The 18,547-nt window shown below is 40.1% G+C and overlaps 1 protein-coding gene across 50 annotated transcripts in view; it reads left to right on the top strand.

Moving 5' to 3' along the window:
- Positions 1-18,547, top strand: part of LOC100988482 (myomegalin) — a 227,305-nt gene that overhangs the window by 133,729 nt on the left and 75,029 nt on the right. For 10 of the 50 annotated variants that reach the window (XM_055101982.2, XM_063605757.1, XM_055101880.3 and 7 more), the window contains exon 1: positions 944-13,053. The exons of 30 other annotated variants lie outside the window; for them this stretch is intronic. In XM_055101982.2, coding sequence (XP_054957957.2) covers positions 11,929-13,053 — 1,125 coding nt within the window. In that variant the 5' untranslated portion in view covers positions 944-11,928. Of the gene's footprint in view, positions 1-842; positions 13,054-18,547 lie in introns of those variants that run through there. 10 more of the 50 variants (XM_063605817.1, XM_063605823.1, XM_063605828.1 and 7 more) reach the window with 6 other exon arrangements.

Below are 18,547 nucleotides of genomic sequence, written 5' to 3'. Positions count from 1 at the left end.
TTAACATCATGCTCCTATATATATATTAAGTTCTAGGTTCAGATGATTGTAAACAGTTTTATCATCACCCAATGGAACAATCAGATTCCAAAAGTCATTTGGAATTTGGTACAATACTTTGTCCTGTAACATCCCTTGCCTCACTTATCATTGTGACAACATCAAAAACAAGAAACACCCCCACAAAATTTCAAAATGCTCTCTAGGAGATGAGACAGTTGCTCAGTGAGTACCACTAGTATAGGGAGTCCTAGCCTTCCAAAGGTTTATAGTCCAGTGAAAGACTGGTATGTAAACAAAGAACTAAAATACAGTGTGATAAATGAGGAGACAGAAATACACGCATGGTGCTAAAGGAACCCACAGCTGAAAGGAATTAACTCCAAGGAGGAACTCACCTGGAGGTCACCCTTCTGTTGGGCCTTGAAGACTGGATACACCAGGCAGAAAATAGGAAACGGAGCAATATATACAGTGATGTGGAACACAGCTAAGGAATTGGGAGTAATCTATGTTACCAAAAATAAGTATTGGAGAATGATAAAATATATAGCTGGAAAGTACCATAAATGTTGAGCTAAGGGCTTCATGTTGTAGGCACCAGAAAAAAAAAAAGCAAGGGGAATAAAAGCATATGATTTGCATTTAGAAAGGTAATCCTAGTTGTGGAAACTGAGGATTGCTTGAAGAGCATCTGAGATAATTGATGTCACCTCTTGAGAGAGCAAATCATAATCTGACACAGCTATGAACTGCTTTGTCAAGTCTGTTCTTTGAATTGGTTGGGGAAAAGAATATTATAAAACCAATTACAAAGCACTTTGTCTCTCCCCTCTGCATAGGTAATGTATGGTGAACCTTGCTATTTGTGACACTTGGAGCCTATGTTGTGGGTGTTATCCTTGTCTGCTAACAGTATACTTTCACTGTAACAGTTATAGTTCCACTGTATTCTACTCAAACCTTGTCTGCCATGCCAACTGTCACCACAGAAGAAAGACCCTTACAATGTGGAAGGTAAAAGTTCAATTTCTAAGCTCTGGGCCTGTTCTTCAGAGGCTAAAGAATCTCCTCATCTCCAGTGAAGCCATCCCTGGAATCCCTCACTGATTCAGCTGGAGTATGGAGGAGCTTAAGTTCTAAAGACCTATTCACTTCCTTTAATTCCACCTACACTTCACAACTGAGAATACCACAAACAGTTGGGCCCTAGAAGAAAGAAGAGCTCACAGATCTTGCACTTCTAGGTCTGAATTGTCCAAGTGAAGAACGCTCATTTACTCCACATCCCACAGATAACTATCTCTCAAGTGATCCCAGTATGAAAGTCTGGAGTATGAGTATAATATACTCACTGTAATATCTGAGTACAGGAAGTTCACTTCAGAGTCTTCATTCTCTCAAATAAGACAGACACTTTTGATAAAGATTATTTTATTTAATTGATCTTACAGTCTTTCTAGCTGTTTTCCTTTTCCATTCTACCAAAACATTCTACAACATTCATTTTAGTGGGAGTGCACTTGCACAATATTTATGAACGTCTATAATTAACTTCTTGTAAAGCAAAAAAAGTACCACCAACTAGATATGCCATTGACTGACATCATTCCATATTTCCTTCCAATCCTTCTTGATGTCCATTCAGATCAATAGTATGTGTGATCAGAGTGTTGAGGAGCTTTTTGATGTGAAGCTCTGACATCTTATCCACATCTTTTTCACTAGGGAGTCAGAAAATCTAATAAAGTTTACAAAGCATTTTTCTCTTCCTCAGTAAAGGTATCTACAAAGTTGCAGGGAAAAGCTAGCAATTGTTTCAGTTATTGATATTATTTCCTTCTACAGAATGTTAGAAGCTTCATCTCAATGAAGGTTTTAAATGAAACCAGACCTGGAGGGTGTGAAGGCAGAAAAAATGATGCCCTTGCAAAGGGAGGTCTGGAGGAATTCTTGTTTTGTTTGTCGCCTTTTTTCTCTCTCTGCATTTCTCCTTCAGTATAAGATGAGCAAAATTTATTAACATGTAATCTCACTGTGGTTGGCTTATAAAATGAAACAGGATAACACAATTAGGGAGAGGCCCACATTAAGTAAGCGAGACCTTCCCACTCACACAAATTAGCACAGTCAAGCTGTTGCATTTATGCCTTGTTTGGAACTTAATGTAAATAGTACTGCATGCAGTGAGGCATATTTCCTAAAATAGCAAACATTCCTGCGTTACCATGGAGAGATCTGACTTGGAGGTTAAGGCAAGAATGTGCTCTAAATGCTCAAGGCAGAGACTGAAAACCTTGCAGTGATTAGTAGCTCAGGCAGCTCCGGACAACTTCATATGAGATTTTTTTTTAGAGTAGCTTTTCAGTATCCCCTTCTTTTGCTGATGAATGTTGAAGCTGGAGACTCATTTACAAATCCCCGTTCAACATTACTGTCTCCCAGACAACCTTCATTAATAATGTGTCTCTGAAGCAGGCCTTAGCAGCTAAAACAATCATTGCTCTAATCCTTTTGAGCAGCAAAGGAAGTGGAAAAATAGGCAGCTGCTTTACAACTTAATCAAAAATATTTACTGAGCACTTGTAATGCACAAGGTACTGTTAGGTGAAGGAAGAAGAACACAAAGATGTGCAGGATTTAGTCTCTACCTTCTAGAGATTACAATAGGAGAAAGTCACTGATGAAAAAAATACAAGGCAGTACAGAAAGGAAAAATCATCATGGACTGGGGTCAGAAGCAAAGATTTTGGTCTCTGAGGAATGAGTAGGATTTTACTAAGTAGATATGAAAAGGAAAGGCATTGCTTTATTCATTCATTCAATGATTATTGAGATCTAGAAAGATACTGTTCCAAATACTTCAGAAGCAGTCTTAGTCCACTCAGGCTGCTATAACAGAATACCATAGACTGAGTGGCTTATAAACAATAGAAATTCATTTCTCACAGTTCTGGAGGCTGGGAAGTCCAAGATCAAGGCACTGGCATTTTCAGTGTCTGGTGAGGGCCCACTTTCTGGTTTATGGATTTCCTGCTGTGTCTTCACATGGTAGAAGGGATTAGCTAACTCTCTGAGGTCTCTTTTTATAAGGACACTAATCTCTCCCAAAGCCCCCACCCCCTAACACCATTATGTTGGGGGTTAGGATTTCAACATATGAATTTGGAGGGGAATACAAACTTTCAAACCATAGCAGATACCAAGATGAGAAAGCTGTGGTTCCTTTTCTTAAGTAGCTTACCAGTTAATGGGGAGAACGCAGTATGGAGAAATGACATACAAGTTACTATAGGTACAAAAAGTATTTTGGAAGATGGAAGAAGAGAAAGATGTCTTTTGGTGGTACTCAGAAAGGCAGCTTGAAGGAAATACTTGAAGGGTGGATAGGATTTTGACAGGTGGAGGTGGTAGTGATAGAAAAGAATATTCCAAGTGTATGAAGTATAGAGGTGGGGAAGTTCAGGGTAGAGAAGTAGTAGCAGGAATAGAATATAGGGGGACAGAAAAATAGAGTGGAGCCAGATTCAGAGAACTTTAAGAAGCAGGTAAAGAAGTTTAGGATTAATGGACAAGTCATTGGATCTCCAGGTTTCTTTGAGGGAGAGTGATATCTGAGCTCTGTTTTAGAAAGATTAATCTGAAAGGAGGATAGAATAGAGGGCAAAGAAATTGAGGGGACTCATTATTTTAGCACTCTTGTTACTTAAGATATGAAGTCATTAGGGCCAGGCATGGTGGCTCACACCTGTAATCCCAGCACTTTGGGAGGCCGAGGTGGGAGGATCATGAGGTCAAGAGTTTGAGACCAGCCTGGCCAACACAGTGAAACCCTGTCTCTACTAAGAATACAAAAATTAGCCAGGTATGGTGGCGCGTGCCTGTAATCCCAGCTACTCGGGAGGCTGAGGCAGGAGAATTGCTTGAACCCGGGAGGTGGAGGTTGTAGTGAGCCAAGATAGTGCCACTGCACTCCAGCCTGGGCAACACAGCAAGTCTCCGTCTCGGAAAAAAACAAAACAAAACAAAGATATGAAGTCATTGGAGGGTAAGGAAGGATGAAAGTTTTGTGCTAAGGCAAAAGACCAAAATAAAATTTTAATATATAATAGTTCATTTTCTCATTCATACGTTCTATTCAATAACAATTGAGTGCCTACCATGACTAGGCAATGGTGCTGTCATGGTAGGCACTAGAGAATTACCTTCTATGGAAGGAGGGAGATAAATAAGCAGATAATCAAACAAATATATAACTTCAAATTGTGATAAATACATTGAAGAAAGCAAAGAGCAGGAATTGGTAGACTTTTTCTGTATAGGGCCAGATAGTAAATAAGCTTTGCAGGCTGTAAAGTTTCTGCCATTGTTGCATAAAAACAGCCACACACAACACATAAGAATGAACATGGCTGTGTTCCAACAAAACTGTATTTGCACAAACAGGTGGGGGCTGGATTTGGTCCACAGTCCATAGTTTTCTGACTCCTCATATAAAGTATTAGGAGGAAAGGGAGGCACTTTAAACAAGGGAAGACAACAGTCAGGAGATCAGTCTTTCCTAGGTAATTTTGAGATGTCTATGACACATCCACATGCAGATATCAAATAGGTAACCAGGTATTTGAGAGTGGCACTCAGATGAGAATTCTACAATAAAAACATAAATTGGAAGCCACTGGTATAAAGATGGGAAAGGATGAGATGACACCAGAAGAGAATAGAGAGGTGAAAAGGGTCTAGGACTGAGCACCAATGAACAAAAGTTCATAGTGTATGACTCTTAGTTCATAAATCTAAGGTAGTCATCAATTTAAAGCCCCTGTCTGAATCAGGATGGTGAGAAATTCAATTTCATACGTTTGATATTTCCTCCTCTCCCTACTTTCTCAGCTATTTAAAGGTCCCTAGGTTTTACATGGTACCAAAGCACCAAGGAGACTACTCTGATCGTTGATCTGCCACTAAACCACCCCTGCCTCAGTAAGCATGGTTTTGCCAACCCTAGAAGCTTGCTATATTTAACCTTTTATGGAGCCAGAATCCCCTGCTAAAGTGCAGCCTCTCCAAGTCACCCCATTACTTCCGTCTCTGAGGTCCTGCTGCTTCTCCAGGGCACTGATATGGAATGGAGGTGGGTACTTGTTACTCTTTGACCTCCAGTCTCTTTCCATCTGGGTGAAATGTCACTTTCTCCTCTTCGCTGACTTCAAAAACTTTTCTCTCTCCTCTCTTCCCCAATGGGACATCTGGCTCAATCTTCCCAGTGGGCTTGGAATTTCATAAAAGTCTAAAAATGCAGTTGGCTTCAAACAGCCTCTGCTCTTTGCTCTGCAAAAGTTCCAGAGTCAAGGGAATGCTAAGGGCTTAACCATCAGATTAGAAAAGAGGGAAGCAGAGGGCCAGGCGCGGTGGCTCACGCACATAATCCCAGCACTTTGGGAGGCCAGGAGTTCAAGGCCAGCCTGGCCGACACGGTGAAACCTCATCTCTACTAAAAAAAATAAATAAATAAATAACAAAATTAGCTGGGTGTGGTGGTGCATGCCTATAATCCCAGCTACTCAGGAAGCTGAGGCAGGAGAATCTCTTGAACCTGGGAGGCAGAGGTTGCAGTGAGTCGAGATTGTGCCATTGCACTCCAGCCTGGGGGACAAGAGCAAGACTTCGTCTCAAAAAAAAAAAAGGAAGTACCATCCATCCTGTTGCCTGGGTAATCTTCCTAAAAAAAGGTTTTCATCATGTCATTGTCTGCTTAAATCCATAACATTAAGTCCAAATTCTTTTGCCTTTGTCAAAACATTAACCAAATTCTAATTGGCAAGGCACTCCATAGCATAGTGTCTGGCTTACAGTTGGCTCTTGATACATGTTCTTTGAATGAACAACTATAGAGGATTAGATGTATGGATGGATGAACCTGGTCATTCAAAAATCCCCAACATCTCTCTTTACCTACAGGTTAGCACTGTTTAACCCAAGTTCCGTGGCTTTTATTGAAGCTATTTTATTTTGCTGAGTCCCTTCCTTGGCCTTCTTCATCCTAACACCCATCTCAAGTGCCACTCTTGTCCCTTCAACTATACCAGCCCATACTAACCTCAACTTTTTCTGTACTCACACTAAATTTAATTCAGTACCATTTAGTTTACCAGTCAATTGTTCTAACTGTAGCGTGCACCTTTTCTCCCTTTTAACTAAACTGAAAGCTCATTGAAGAGAGAAAAAAAGGTATGTTTGCATTCTTGCTCATTGATTGATTTAACAAATACTTTAAAATTTACTTAACAACCTATGCGTATTTAATAACTTGAAAGACTCTAATGTTTACTATTAGATGGATTTTGCTGAGAAGCATACTACTATAATCTGCAGATGAACCGGAAATCTCCTGGCTTTAAAACAAGCATTTCAAGATGCTGTGTTGTTAATTAATGGAAAGCATGATTGTTTCTGACTTCTTAAAGGTTTCCAAAGAGCACAGGGAAATCACGCAACTGCCTGTGTGTTACCACAAAGCCTAACTGGCTTTACTTTGACATTCTTGCATTTTCTCATCTGCCTTGGTTTCTCTGCCAGAATGACATTTTTCTTTTGGTGCATAGTTTTTAGTAATTAGAATAGCTATTTCCAATGTCATAACTAGGGCAGTGAAACCTAATACAACTGGTTTGGGACATGGGGATTTTCCACCTCTCCAATTCTTTTGGAAACTCCCTCTCAGCCCAGAAGTAGGTCTTAGAAACACTACAACCCAGTTGCCACACAGCGGGTGCAAAAGTGACTATGGTGACTGCAAAATTTAGAGGTCAAAACAGAGATAGTGCAAAACACCCCATACCACAGTAATATTTAGAAATCTTGTTCCACATGCGGATACAGTTCTCTAAATTCAACATAGATTTTGTAAGTAGTTCTTCATTGGTGTGCTTTTCTGTCTATCTGCAGAAGTTCTGATCTGTTGTCTGATACAGCTTAGGATAGTTCTCATTCAGTGGTTTTCAAAGTGTGATTCCCAGATAGCAGCATCAACATGATCTGGGAACTTGTCAGGAATGCAAATTCTTGGGCCCCACTCCAGACCTTATTGTGTCAGAAACTCAAGGGGGTAGGTCCCAACAATTTATGTTAACAAGCCCTCCAGGTGATTCTGATGCATGCTTAAGTTTGAAAACTGCTGTTTAAATTCAACATATTTCATTGTAGATTAGGAAATTAAAAGCCAGATATAAGTGACTTAACCTAGGCCATAAAGCAAGTAAGTGCTTGTAAATGTATTTATTAATCAATGTTCAGGGTGAACTGTTGATATATAAAATTAATAATTTGTTTAATCATAATATGAAGCTTATTCTCAAACTTTTCGTTATGTGCCTTCACTACGTTTTAGAAGTAATAATTTTATACTACATCATTACAAAAGCCCTAAGTCTCACCTTAACAACATGCCTTGCTCCAATCATAAGTGTTTGGTGTACACATGCATATAAAATATTATACTAAGGTGGGGCGCAGTGGAACCCGGGAGGGCAGAGGTTGCAGTGAGCCGAGATTGTGCCACTGCACTCCAGCCTGGGTGACACAGTGAGTCTCCGTCTCAAAAAAAAAAAAAAAAAACTCATATGGATAGGCTTAAGTTTTTAATTTGCAATTGGGTCTTTTACAGAATTTCTTCTGTGCTATATTTTATAGCATTTCCCTAATTTTCAAAACTGTTCTTAAAGTGCGGGTGACTTTCTACCAAAGAAATCCCACAAATTAAAATTTTGAGGGAAATACATAGTTTTAATTTATTTACTCCTTTTAATCTTTTTAATTGAAATATACTAATATGTATACAATCTACAGATCTAAGTGCCCAGTTCAATGAGCTTCAACAATTCTATACACCTATGTTATCTTCATCCAAAACAAGATACAGAACAGCTTCATCACCTCAGAAAATTTCTTTGTGCCCCTTTGCAATCACTTCTCACCCTGTCTCTCACCGTTCAACCACTTCCTGACTTATATCACAATAGATCTGTTTTTCCTATAGTCTGTTATTAGACTTCAGACAAGATCAGGTGCATTCAGGGTAGTACGGCTGTAAGACCTGTTGTCAGACTTCAAATAAATGGAATCACACAGGATGTACTCATTTGCATATGGCTTGTTTCACTTAAAATGTTTTCAAGATGTATCCATGTTGCATGTATCTGAGTTCATTCTTTTTGATCGCTGGCTAGTACTGTATTGTATTGTATGAATACACCAAAATGTGTTTCATCTACCTTTTTCTTAGTAACAATTATATTTTTTTCTTTTTATATATTTAAGTACAAAAGCAGTAAGTACTTAAAGTTATTTAAAGTATGTAATACATAATGTAAAAAATTATAGAAAATAAGGAAAAAAGAAAATAAATGTCCATAATTCCACTCTCTAGACATAACCATTACTAATAACTTGTGGATCCCCTTTGAACTTTTGTTTATATAAGTTATCTTCTTATATTATATATTTATCATATGTAGTATAAAAATTCTTATTTTAGGTTCAAGTTTTACCACTTAGACCCTGACATTAGTGTGTTAAATTGGCAGCCCTTATTTTAACTATAAAATGTTTTCTAAATTAAATAAAATCTAAAATTAATACCTGAATAAACATTCATTGTCCAAAATTCAAATGATACACAGTATGTAGAATAAAAAGTAAATGTCCTTGTATAGCCCCACCATAGGTAACCAATTCAACTGCAAACTCTTGACCACAAGATAATAATGATAAGGACCAAGGAGTGCAAAATTTATTATCACATAATTTTTGTTTTACTTTTAAATTTTTATTTTAACGTTTTATTATCTACATACCAGTGATCTTTTCATTGGGAACATCTTATTTTATAATGCCAAATGCTCATACAGGGACTAATTCTAGTACAATAGCTTATATCCACTTTGAGATACAGTTTTGAACTATTTTCTCTGGAAGTGAACAGAGTGCCATCTTCGAATATTCTGATTGCTGAGTGGTTTATTCCCATCTGTTTTTGGAAGTCTAGATATGTATAGCTTTCTTAGTATATTGATCTTTACTTAAAGCAAACATATTCTTCAATGGCAAATTGCCTTTTCTCCATTTGTATTGACCTGTATGTCTACACCAAGCTATCTATATACTGTCATTAAAATTTGGAGACTATCAGTTAGATGCAAAATCCTTTTGAGGAACAGAGAATAACCCAAAGTATAATTCAGGGTTTGCTCTTGAAGAGCACTTTGTTTCATTCACATTTTCCTAATAGGAAAATGTGGCTTGCACTGACAGTAAAAAATGAGATCTTTATTATACTTAAGACTGGGTACAGCAGGGTAGTGTCCTGGCAGGCAGTCTGTCTTTCCATCAGTCAGGGTGAGTCCAGAAACTTTGCCTTTCTATAGATCACCATAGATTCCAAAGCATGTTGCTTAATTTCTTCCAACTTTGAAGCTCACATACCTAGAGGCAGGCAAAAATGCAGCTGTAGTTTTACTTGAACCGCTTTTCTATTCTTGGTTTTTGAGTCAGAATATACATAGTAGATGAAATTATATATGCAAAATTCTATAGCCTATGATATTAGGCCATTCTTGCATTGCTATAAATACTTGAGACCAGGTAATGTATAAAGAAAAGAGGTTTAATTGGCTCACAGTTCTGCAGGCTTTATAGGAAGCATGGTGCTGGTATCTGCTTGGCTTCTGGGGAGGCTTCAGGAAGGTGAAGGGGGAGCAAACAAGTCACATGGCCAGAGCAGGAGCAAGATGGAGCGGTGGAGGCACCACACACTTTTAAATGACCAGATCTCAGAAAAACTCACTCTCTATTGCAAAGGTAGCACAAACCCATGAGGGATCTGCCCCACGACCGCCCCAAACACCTCCCACCAGGCCCCACCTCCAACACTGGGGATTACAATTCAACACGAGATTTGGTGGGGCCATATATTCAAATCATATCACCTACTAAGCCCAAAGCTCTAAGAACTGTCCTTTTCTCTTACAATGGAGCTACAAGATTTTGCTTTGGTGATTAAGAGAACAATACAATCTTATGTAGGCAGGGCCCCATAATGTTTTAAAGTTACTGAAAATATTCCAATTCATAGTAAAATAATAATATTAGCTATTATTTAATGAGCGAAACACTGTTAAAGCACTTCCTCAAAATCATCTCATTTAGTCTTCAATAAGAAGTTTGGGGGCTTATTATGAACTCTCAGAGATGGCATTTGGATGTCTTCAGGCTTAGGAGTATGGACTCTGTCCTGGGGATGAGGTTCAGAAAAACTTAGATGTTGCTGGCCTTAGCTTACAAGGTCAAGTTAGTAAAAATTTAGCATGATTAGAACTGGGAAATGTCCTGCTCTAGGGGACTGCAAGTGATTGCTGAGGTTGTTCCTCTTGTTACGTGTCTGAATGCCTCTCAAGCCAGGAAGATAATTCCTTATTAAAAATGGCCGGAGGTACCAGCATTCTACTTAGTCAGGACTCCAGCTTCCCTCCTCTTTGTGTGCAATCTAAGTTTTGGACCCAAGGGTGGAGGACCTACCACTGTACAATGCTGAGTAAGACATGGTTTTCACCGAAGTCAGTGAAGTTCCCAGTCCTTTCTGGCGCGAGCTGCATTCCCAGACACTCGAGCTCTTACGGAAAGAAGCTCTGTCTTTTGCGCTAGTGTTTGTCTACCGTCCCCTGTCCTAAAATAATGACTGCCCTCTACCTGAGGGAAAGGGACTTCAATGGTGGTAATGTACTCGCGGCTGGCTGCATCCTTAAAAAAGCCCATTTCTCTTCTACTATCTTCAAGATCTTGGTTAACCAGATTCACATTGTATTTGCCGGACTCTTTCTCAGGTGACTGCTCTGTGCTTTTTTATCTAAAGAAGGGCAAGTCACCCACGGGTACTAACCCTCCCCCACCCACATCAAGGGAGAAACACTCCTCTACTCTTTTCTGGACATTCCTGTTCAGAGTCGAGGTAAGGGTTGCACGGCCCCGCCCCACCCGCCCCTCCGTTACCAAGCCTTCCCTCGCCTGCCTCGCAGCCTCAGGGCCTTAGAACCCAGGCGGGGCGGGGCCGGGAAAGGTGAGGCTGCTGGCGGGAAGCGGGGGCGGCGCGCAGCGGTACCTAGCGGCGCTGCCCCGCTGGCAGCCGGAGGACGTGGCACTCTCCGAGAATGCAAGGAGGGGATTCGGCTTTCTCCTCCCCGCGAGGAGGAGCCTCGACATCCTGCAGAGGCGGGAGGATCCTTGAGGGCACTGGTGCGCCTTTCAGGTGAGGTCTTAGCAGATGAAAGCGGCTGGCTGCGGCCCGCGCCGGCAGTGCTTTCTGCTCCGCACTCGCCGTGAGCCAGGTGTGCAACCGGATTTGGGGCGAGGGTCGCGCTGGCTACCTCGCATGCGCAGAGCCGGAAGCTCGCTGACCGGACTACAGCTCCCAGAGGAGCCTTGTGGAGGCCGCAGACGCGAAGCCGTTGGCGCCATCTTGAAATCTGATCCTCCATCCCCGAGGCTTTGCGTCTGCGCGGCCGGCCGCTGCTGCTCCGGGAGCCCAGTCTGCTAAAAGGGGAGGACGTTGAGGACGCGGCGGCTGGCGGGAGAGACAGCTGGGGAGAGACATGGCAGGGTCGGAGCGCGGCCTGCGCCTCTGTCACTCAGCATCCCCTTAGGCGTTTCCACGCCCGCCCCCTGCCCGAGGGGCGGGGCTGACGGCTCTGGTACCCGGAGTCGGCGCGCGGGGCAGGGGTGCGCCCCTGCAGAGTGGGGACCCCACTGGGCTGTGCCATGCTGACCGGAGACCACCGAGGCGGGAGACAGAGCGCGGCGAAGAGCCATTGAGTGGTCACCCAGTAGCCGCCGCCGCCGCCGCCTCGGGAAGCTTGCCACCCGCTAGGAGGGAAGATGAAGGAGATTTGCAGGATCTGTGCCCGAGAGCTGTGTGGAAACCAGCGGCGCTGGATCTTCCACACGGCGTCCAAGCTCAATCTCCAGGTTCTGCTTTCGCACGTCTTGGGCAAGGATGTCCCCCGCGATGGCAAAGCCGAGTTCGCTTGCAGCAAGTGTGCTTTCATGCTTGATCGAATCTATCGATTCGACACAGTTATTGCCCGGATTGAAGCGCTTTCTATTGAGCGCTTGCAAAAGCTGCTACTGGAGAAGGATCGCCTCAAGTTCTGCATTGCCAGTATGTATCGGAAGAATAACGATGACTCTGGCGCGGAGATCAAGGCGGGGAATGGGACGGTTGACATGTCCGTCTTACCCGATGCGAGATACTCTGCCCTGCTCCAGGAGGACTTCGCCTATTCAGGGTTTGAGTGCTGGGTGGAGAATGAGGATCAGATCCAGGAGCCACACAGCTGCCATGGTTCAGAAGGCCCTGGAAACCGACCCAGGAGATGCCGTGGTTGTGCCGCTTTGCGGGTTGCTGATTCTGACTATGAAGCCATTTGTAAGGTACCTCGAAAGGTGGCCAGAAGTATCTCCTGCGGCCCTTCTAGCAGGTGGTCGACCAGCATTTGCACTGAAGAACCAGCGTTGTCTGAGGTTGGGCCACCCGACTTAGCAAGCACAAAGGTACCCCCAGATGGAGAAAGCATGGAAGAAGAGACGCCTGGTTCCTCTGTGGAATCTTTGGATGCAAGCGTCCAGGCTAGCCCTCCACAACAGAAAGATGAGGAGACTGAGAGAAGTGCAAAGGAACTTGGAAAGTGTGACTGTTGTTCAGATGATCAGGCTCCGCAGCATGGGTGTAATCACAAGCTGGAGTTAGCTCTTAGCATGATTAAAGGTCTTGATTATAAGCCCATCCAGAGCCCCCGAGGGAGCAGGCTTCCGATTCCAGTGAAATCCAGCCTACCTGGAGCCAAGCCTGGCCCTAGCATGACAGATGGAGTTAGTTCCGGTTTCCTTAACAGGTCTTTGAAACCCTTTTACAAGACACCTGTGAGTTGTCCCTTGGAGCTTTCAGACCTGCAGGAGCTGTGGGATGATCTCTGTGAAGATTATTTGCCGCTCCGGGTCCAGGTATACAAAACGGCTACATAGTGCCTTTCTGATTATAGCTAGCTGGCCTCTGGCTTCACATGATTTCGGTCTAGGTGGAGGTTAGAAATATTCTGGACTTGAGAAAATTAGTCATGACCCCATTTCTGCTGCACCTTTTGCTATGTCTCATTTAGTAAACGTGATTTGCACTCAGATAATTTGATTTTCACAATCCTTTTTGTAAAATCTGTTGGCTTTCCCATTATCAAAATTGTATACCTTTTAAAACAAAAAGGTAAAGATTCCTACTTCACTTTTTTCCTATAAAAAGAAGAATTTAATCTCATTTCTGGCACTAGAACTTTTCCTCTTACCTCTTTTTTTTTCCAACTTTTAAAATTTGTTCTTGTTTTCAGATTTATAGACGTTTCCTCCCAATGGTTTTCTGTAAGGCAGTTAGTTCTCTAGTTAGTTCTTCCTGGAGCATTAAAGCCTTCATCCGCAAAATGCCTGTAAATGATTAGAGCATAAGGTAAAAGGTTTGGGGAAAGCCTATTAATCCACCAGTAAAGTATTATAACATCTGGACCATATTAATTAGAATTAATAGTTCATTTGAGGATTAGTGATGACTCATTCATAAAAGAGACAGGAATTCAAGTATTCAAGTACAGTATTGTCACTCAAAAGGTTAAGGCATAAACTGTTCACAGCCAGAACTCTACTGAGTTCTACTGGAAGATATTTGATATTAAGAAAGGATTAACCCATTATTGGATCAGAGGAGAGTTTCATTCATTATAGTCTTGAATTCTTAATTGCTTAATTTGAGCTATTCGTGTCTGCCCAATTGATTCTGTACCAACCTTTTAAATTCAACTATGGTAGTTTGTTTCTATAGCAACAGTAAATGCTAGCTTCAATAAACTTTGTGAAACATTCTGGCATGTTCTACTTGATACAACTTATTTAACAATACTGTCACAAAGGTAGATGTGATCTAGAAGGCATTTTTAGAAAGCCTGCTACTGGTCAACGTCATTCCAGAAATTTAGAGCTTGATAAGTGACATTGTTGATGGCCACGTGAAATTTTTGGAAAGTAGTTCTATGGTATGTATACTGTCTATCACAATAAGAACCTAAGCAGAAAACAGAAGAAAAGTTTTTAAATTTACACAAAATTATGAGAAGCAGCATAGATGAGAAACAGCATAGATGAAAGTGTCATGAAAGGTAAAAAGTCAGTGCATTTTCATTTTGTATAAAATGTTAAGCACTGTATGCTTAACACTGTGAACTTCTTTTCTTTTGCTTTTTCTTTCAGTGGAGCCTCGCAGCTAAATTTGGGCTTTACAGTATTTCTGTGACTAGACATAGGTGTTACAAATTAAACATGATGTTTTCATATTAGGGTCTAAAATTAGTTGGGCCAGGATGGATGGGAAATAAACTCTTCCCCCCAGCCCGCCACCAAATATGACCAATATTGTAGAACGTTACATAAAGACTGAGAAAATAACAGCCAAAACAAGATCTTTTTTTCTCCGTATTTAAATAAAATACTGTATTTTGGTGACTGGATTTTGGAGTGGAGAAGGATTTTAAAGATCATCTTCAGGCAGTCTCTCAATTTGGAGATATGGAAAGTTCCTTGTTTAACTAACGTAGCCCATGCAGAGACAAAGATTTCTGACCATTCTCAGGCAAGACACTTTAATTCTATACATTAAACCCCATTGTCTGAAGTATATTAATTTAAGTAAGTACTTATTTTAAACCAGGGGCCCTCTTTCTCTAACCTAAGGATGCTCGGAGGATTCTTTATAGAGATTATGTGAAAAAAATTGTCATCTGAATGAACACATATAAACTATGGTAACTGTATCTTTAGGTCAAGTCCCTTTACTTCACTAAATTTGGACATTAGAGCTTTAAGATGGTAGTGTATGACCTTTCTGCTGTGACCTGACTTACATTGTTTACTGTTTCTAGAAAAACAAAAATTAGGAGGTGGGAGAAAATGTCAGTCAGCTTCAAGAAATGTGGCATTTAATTATTATGCCATTTTCTCTAATAATTTAGGATGTCAGGGAAAATAGATGAATTGGGCCCAACATGTTTGTAAATAAAATGGACAGTGTATCTATTGTTTAAATCTGGTTACTTTTAAGCTCCTTAAGAGCCTTATGACAAAACCAGTGCTATATGGGACAATGGCAGACTGGTTTTTGTCTATTTCTCTGAACAAATATGGAAAGAATAGAAATAATGTAATTTTTTTTGGTAGTTCTCTTTTTTCGTTTGTAGAAACACGAAACCATGAAAGAAAAAAATGTTTCCTTTAGTTCAGTTCTGCCACAAATATGGAGAAAACCTTTTATCTTAAAGAGCAAGATTGTTCTGTAAGGTTATTTTGATTCCTTTGTTTAATCCTCCACTTACCATATTTTATGCACTATTAAATATTGACATCAGGATTCCTCCTGATTGCTTTTCCTCTTTTTTTTCTTTCCTTCTTTCGGTCTTTTTCTTTGTTCCTTTCTTATTTATTAAAGAAAAATAGCAACAGTGTAGTTCTGCTTACTGATATTCTGATATTATACAAAGTAATTTATTTCCCTTCTACAGAATTTATGTATGAGGACCTAAGGCTGTTCAGATATCTAAAGAAAGGTTTGAAGCCTTCTTCTAGCTGGTAATTCCCTTCTTTATTGTCTGGCCCTGAACTAGAAAAGCTATGATGGGAGGGATGTGGTCCCTTAGTAAACAGCAATGAGCTCTGGCCCATGTGCAATTTCCCTTTCTATCTAAATTCAAAGAACAGAAGATCTTTGCCTTAAACCTTGCAATGCCAAGGTCTGCTCCTTTGTGACTATGGTAAATTTATCCCACTCATATTTTAGTTATGTGAAGTGGATCAGGCCCTTTGGAAGATGTTGGCATTAGATGCTGGTAAAAGATTAGGCCTTTAATTTTATGGTAGTCAATGGTTCTTGTCTGTCTCCTATTATTAACAATAGGGTTGACAATTATAGCAGTTTGAGATCTATAACTCACTACTGTGAGGACTAGAAAGTGCCAAGAAAACTGCTGTTAACACAAAAAGTCTAAAAACTGGCCTTAGCCTAAAAAAAAGTCTCGTATTGTGCAACACTAGGCCTGGAAGCGGTTCTCTTTTCTGATACTGGAAAGCCTTTTTCCTAATTCTGAGTCAAAAGTGACTTAATTTAAAATTATATTATCATTTCCACATGATTTTAGTACCTGAGTGTCTAGAGAGTAACACTGATTCTACCAAATCAGGTATTACTTATTTCATGGGCTACACTATCATTGTAGGAGTGACTGTTTTATGTACTTGATACTTCACAAGAATTCATTATGTTGTTGGCTTAGTGGGACTTGCTAAGTGCTCTGTCGGCAGACTGTTACCTGCAAGGACATTTTTCTGAGATGCAAAATAGTAAATTATTACAAATAAAGAAGAAAAAAATATCTTCCAACTTTTAGGTCAGTACATTATTTATAGAAAAAGAGGTTTCTTATTATTATTCATGTCAAGATTGATTCATATGAGATTCAAATACATTATGTATTTTCCTGTGGCATTCTTTGGCTTTAAAGTTGCTGTTTGAATATATGTTATATACAGTCTTATTTCTAAGAGAGCCACTAAAGGCCCGTTTTTGTTTGTTTTTATTGTTCTTATTTGTTCATTAAACAAAAACTTTTGATCTCTGCAGTATTCCCGGCATTATGGTAGGCAATGGGTTTATAGAAATGAGAGATACATTCCCAACCTGAGTGGAAATCCAGTTCAGTTTAATTGGATCTTTTTCCTGATTTCCCATGAAACCTTGGACTAATAACTTCTCTAAGTTTCCATTTCCTTGTATGTAAAATAGGATTGGATCAGATGGTTAGTTTATAAAGTTTCCTTCACCACTGTAAGATTGTTTGGTTTAAAGTAAATAAATATGACCACCTTCCTTGCCATTTTAAACTTGAAGCTATTTTCTTTAATTCTGCCTGTTGTAGTTTGAATTTCAAAGTATCTTACTGTAGGTGTTACTGTTGTTTTACGCTGAAGAAGTAAGAAGCCAAATTTTATAGAGATGGTTTTATCATTAAGTAAATGATGAATTTATTTATTAGTTAGAATCATTGTAAACATCTGTTAATGTGGTTACTTTGCCCATGGTGTGACACAGTTCATATTGCCTCAGGTGAAGGCTTCCTGTTATACCCACAACAACAAATATCTCAAATAATTTTTCCAGAAGTCATTATCCTTGCTGCTTTTTTCCCTCTCCCTCTGTCCAGTCCACCAGCAAGTCCTGTTAGCTATACTTTCAAAACATATCCATATCTATCCATTTATTTTCCCCTCCCTTTACTAACCACCAGGATCCAAGCTACTAATGTCTTTCACCTGCACTACCGCGGCAGCCTCCTACCTGGTCTCTCTGCTTCTCTTGGTGCTCCCCAATAATTCATTCACCACAGCATGATCTTTTCAAAACTTCTGTATGATTACCTGTTAAAAAACTGCAGTCTATTCTCATTTCAATTAAAATGAAATCCAGTTCATTAACTTTGTTGTCTGAAGCTGGATGTGACCTGGTGCCTGCCTGCCTCTCCACCTCATTGAGTTTCCCTGTCCCCTTTGCCCACTATGCTCTAGCCCTGTGCTATCTAGTAAGCTAGCCACTAGTCTTAGGAGCTGTTGAACCCTTGAAATGTGGCTAGTCCAAATTGAGATGTGCTGTGAGTATAAAATATACCTTGAATTTCAGACTTATGAAAAATCATGTAATATTATCTCAGATAATAATGTTATCTCATTAATAATTTTTATATTATTTACATGTTTATGATAACATTTTGGATATATTGGGTTAAATAAAATATTTTGTTAAAATTAAGTTTACCTATTTATTTTGTACTTTGTTCATTGAAGCTACTAGAAAATTAAAAATTACATACATGGCTCACATTATATTTCTATTGGAGAGTGCTATTCTAGCCACAGAGGCCTTTCTCTTTTCCAGGCTCATATTCCATTAGCTGTTCTTTCTGCCTGGATTGTTCTGCTGATCTTTGCAGGACTGATTCTTTTTCCTTCAGATATCTATTTAAATGCTGCCTCATAAAGACCTTTCTCTGATCAAACAATTTAGGGTAATTTAACCACCCACTCTGTATTATGCTTTCCTGTTTTGCCGCACAGGGCTTGTCCATAATATTTTTTGCATTTCCTTGTTTGTTTATCATGTACTCCCCACTCCAACCCCTGCAAAATATAAGCTTCAAGAGCACAGGGACTTTGTCTTGCATGATACTCTATCTTCAAGACAGTGCCTAGCACATAGTTAGTGTGCAACAGATATATGTTATGTCAGCATTGTATTCCTCACAGTGCCTCACATGGTGCTTTGCTTATTATAGCATTTAGTAGGTGTTAGAAAAGTTGATAAATAGCACTGGAGGAATAGAAAAGATTTTTCTTCTGCAATTTTTATGCTTCCAGT

The sequence above is a fragment of the Pan paniscus genome, chromosome 1, assembly GCF_029289425.2.
Source record: "Pan paniscus chromosome 1, NHGRI_mPanPan1-v2.0_pri, whole genome shotgun sequence".
Taxonomy (NCBI): Eukaryota; Metazoa; Chordata; class Mammalia; order Primates; family Hominidae; genus Pan; species Pan paniscus.
Note: the sequence above shows the minus strand (reverse complement) of the source record. Positions and strands in the feature narration are given on the sequence as shown.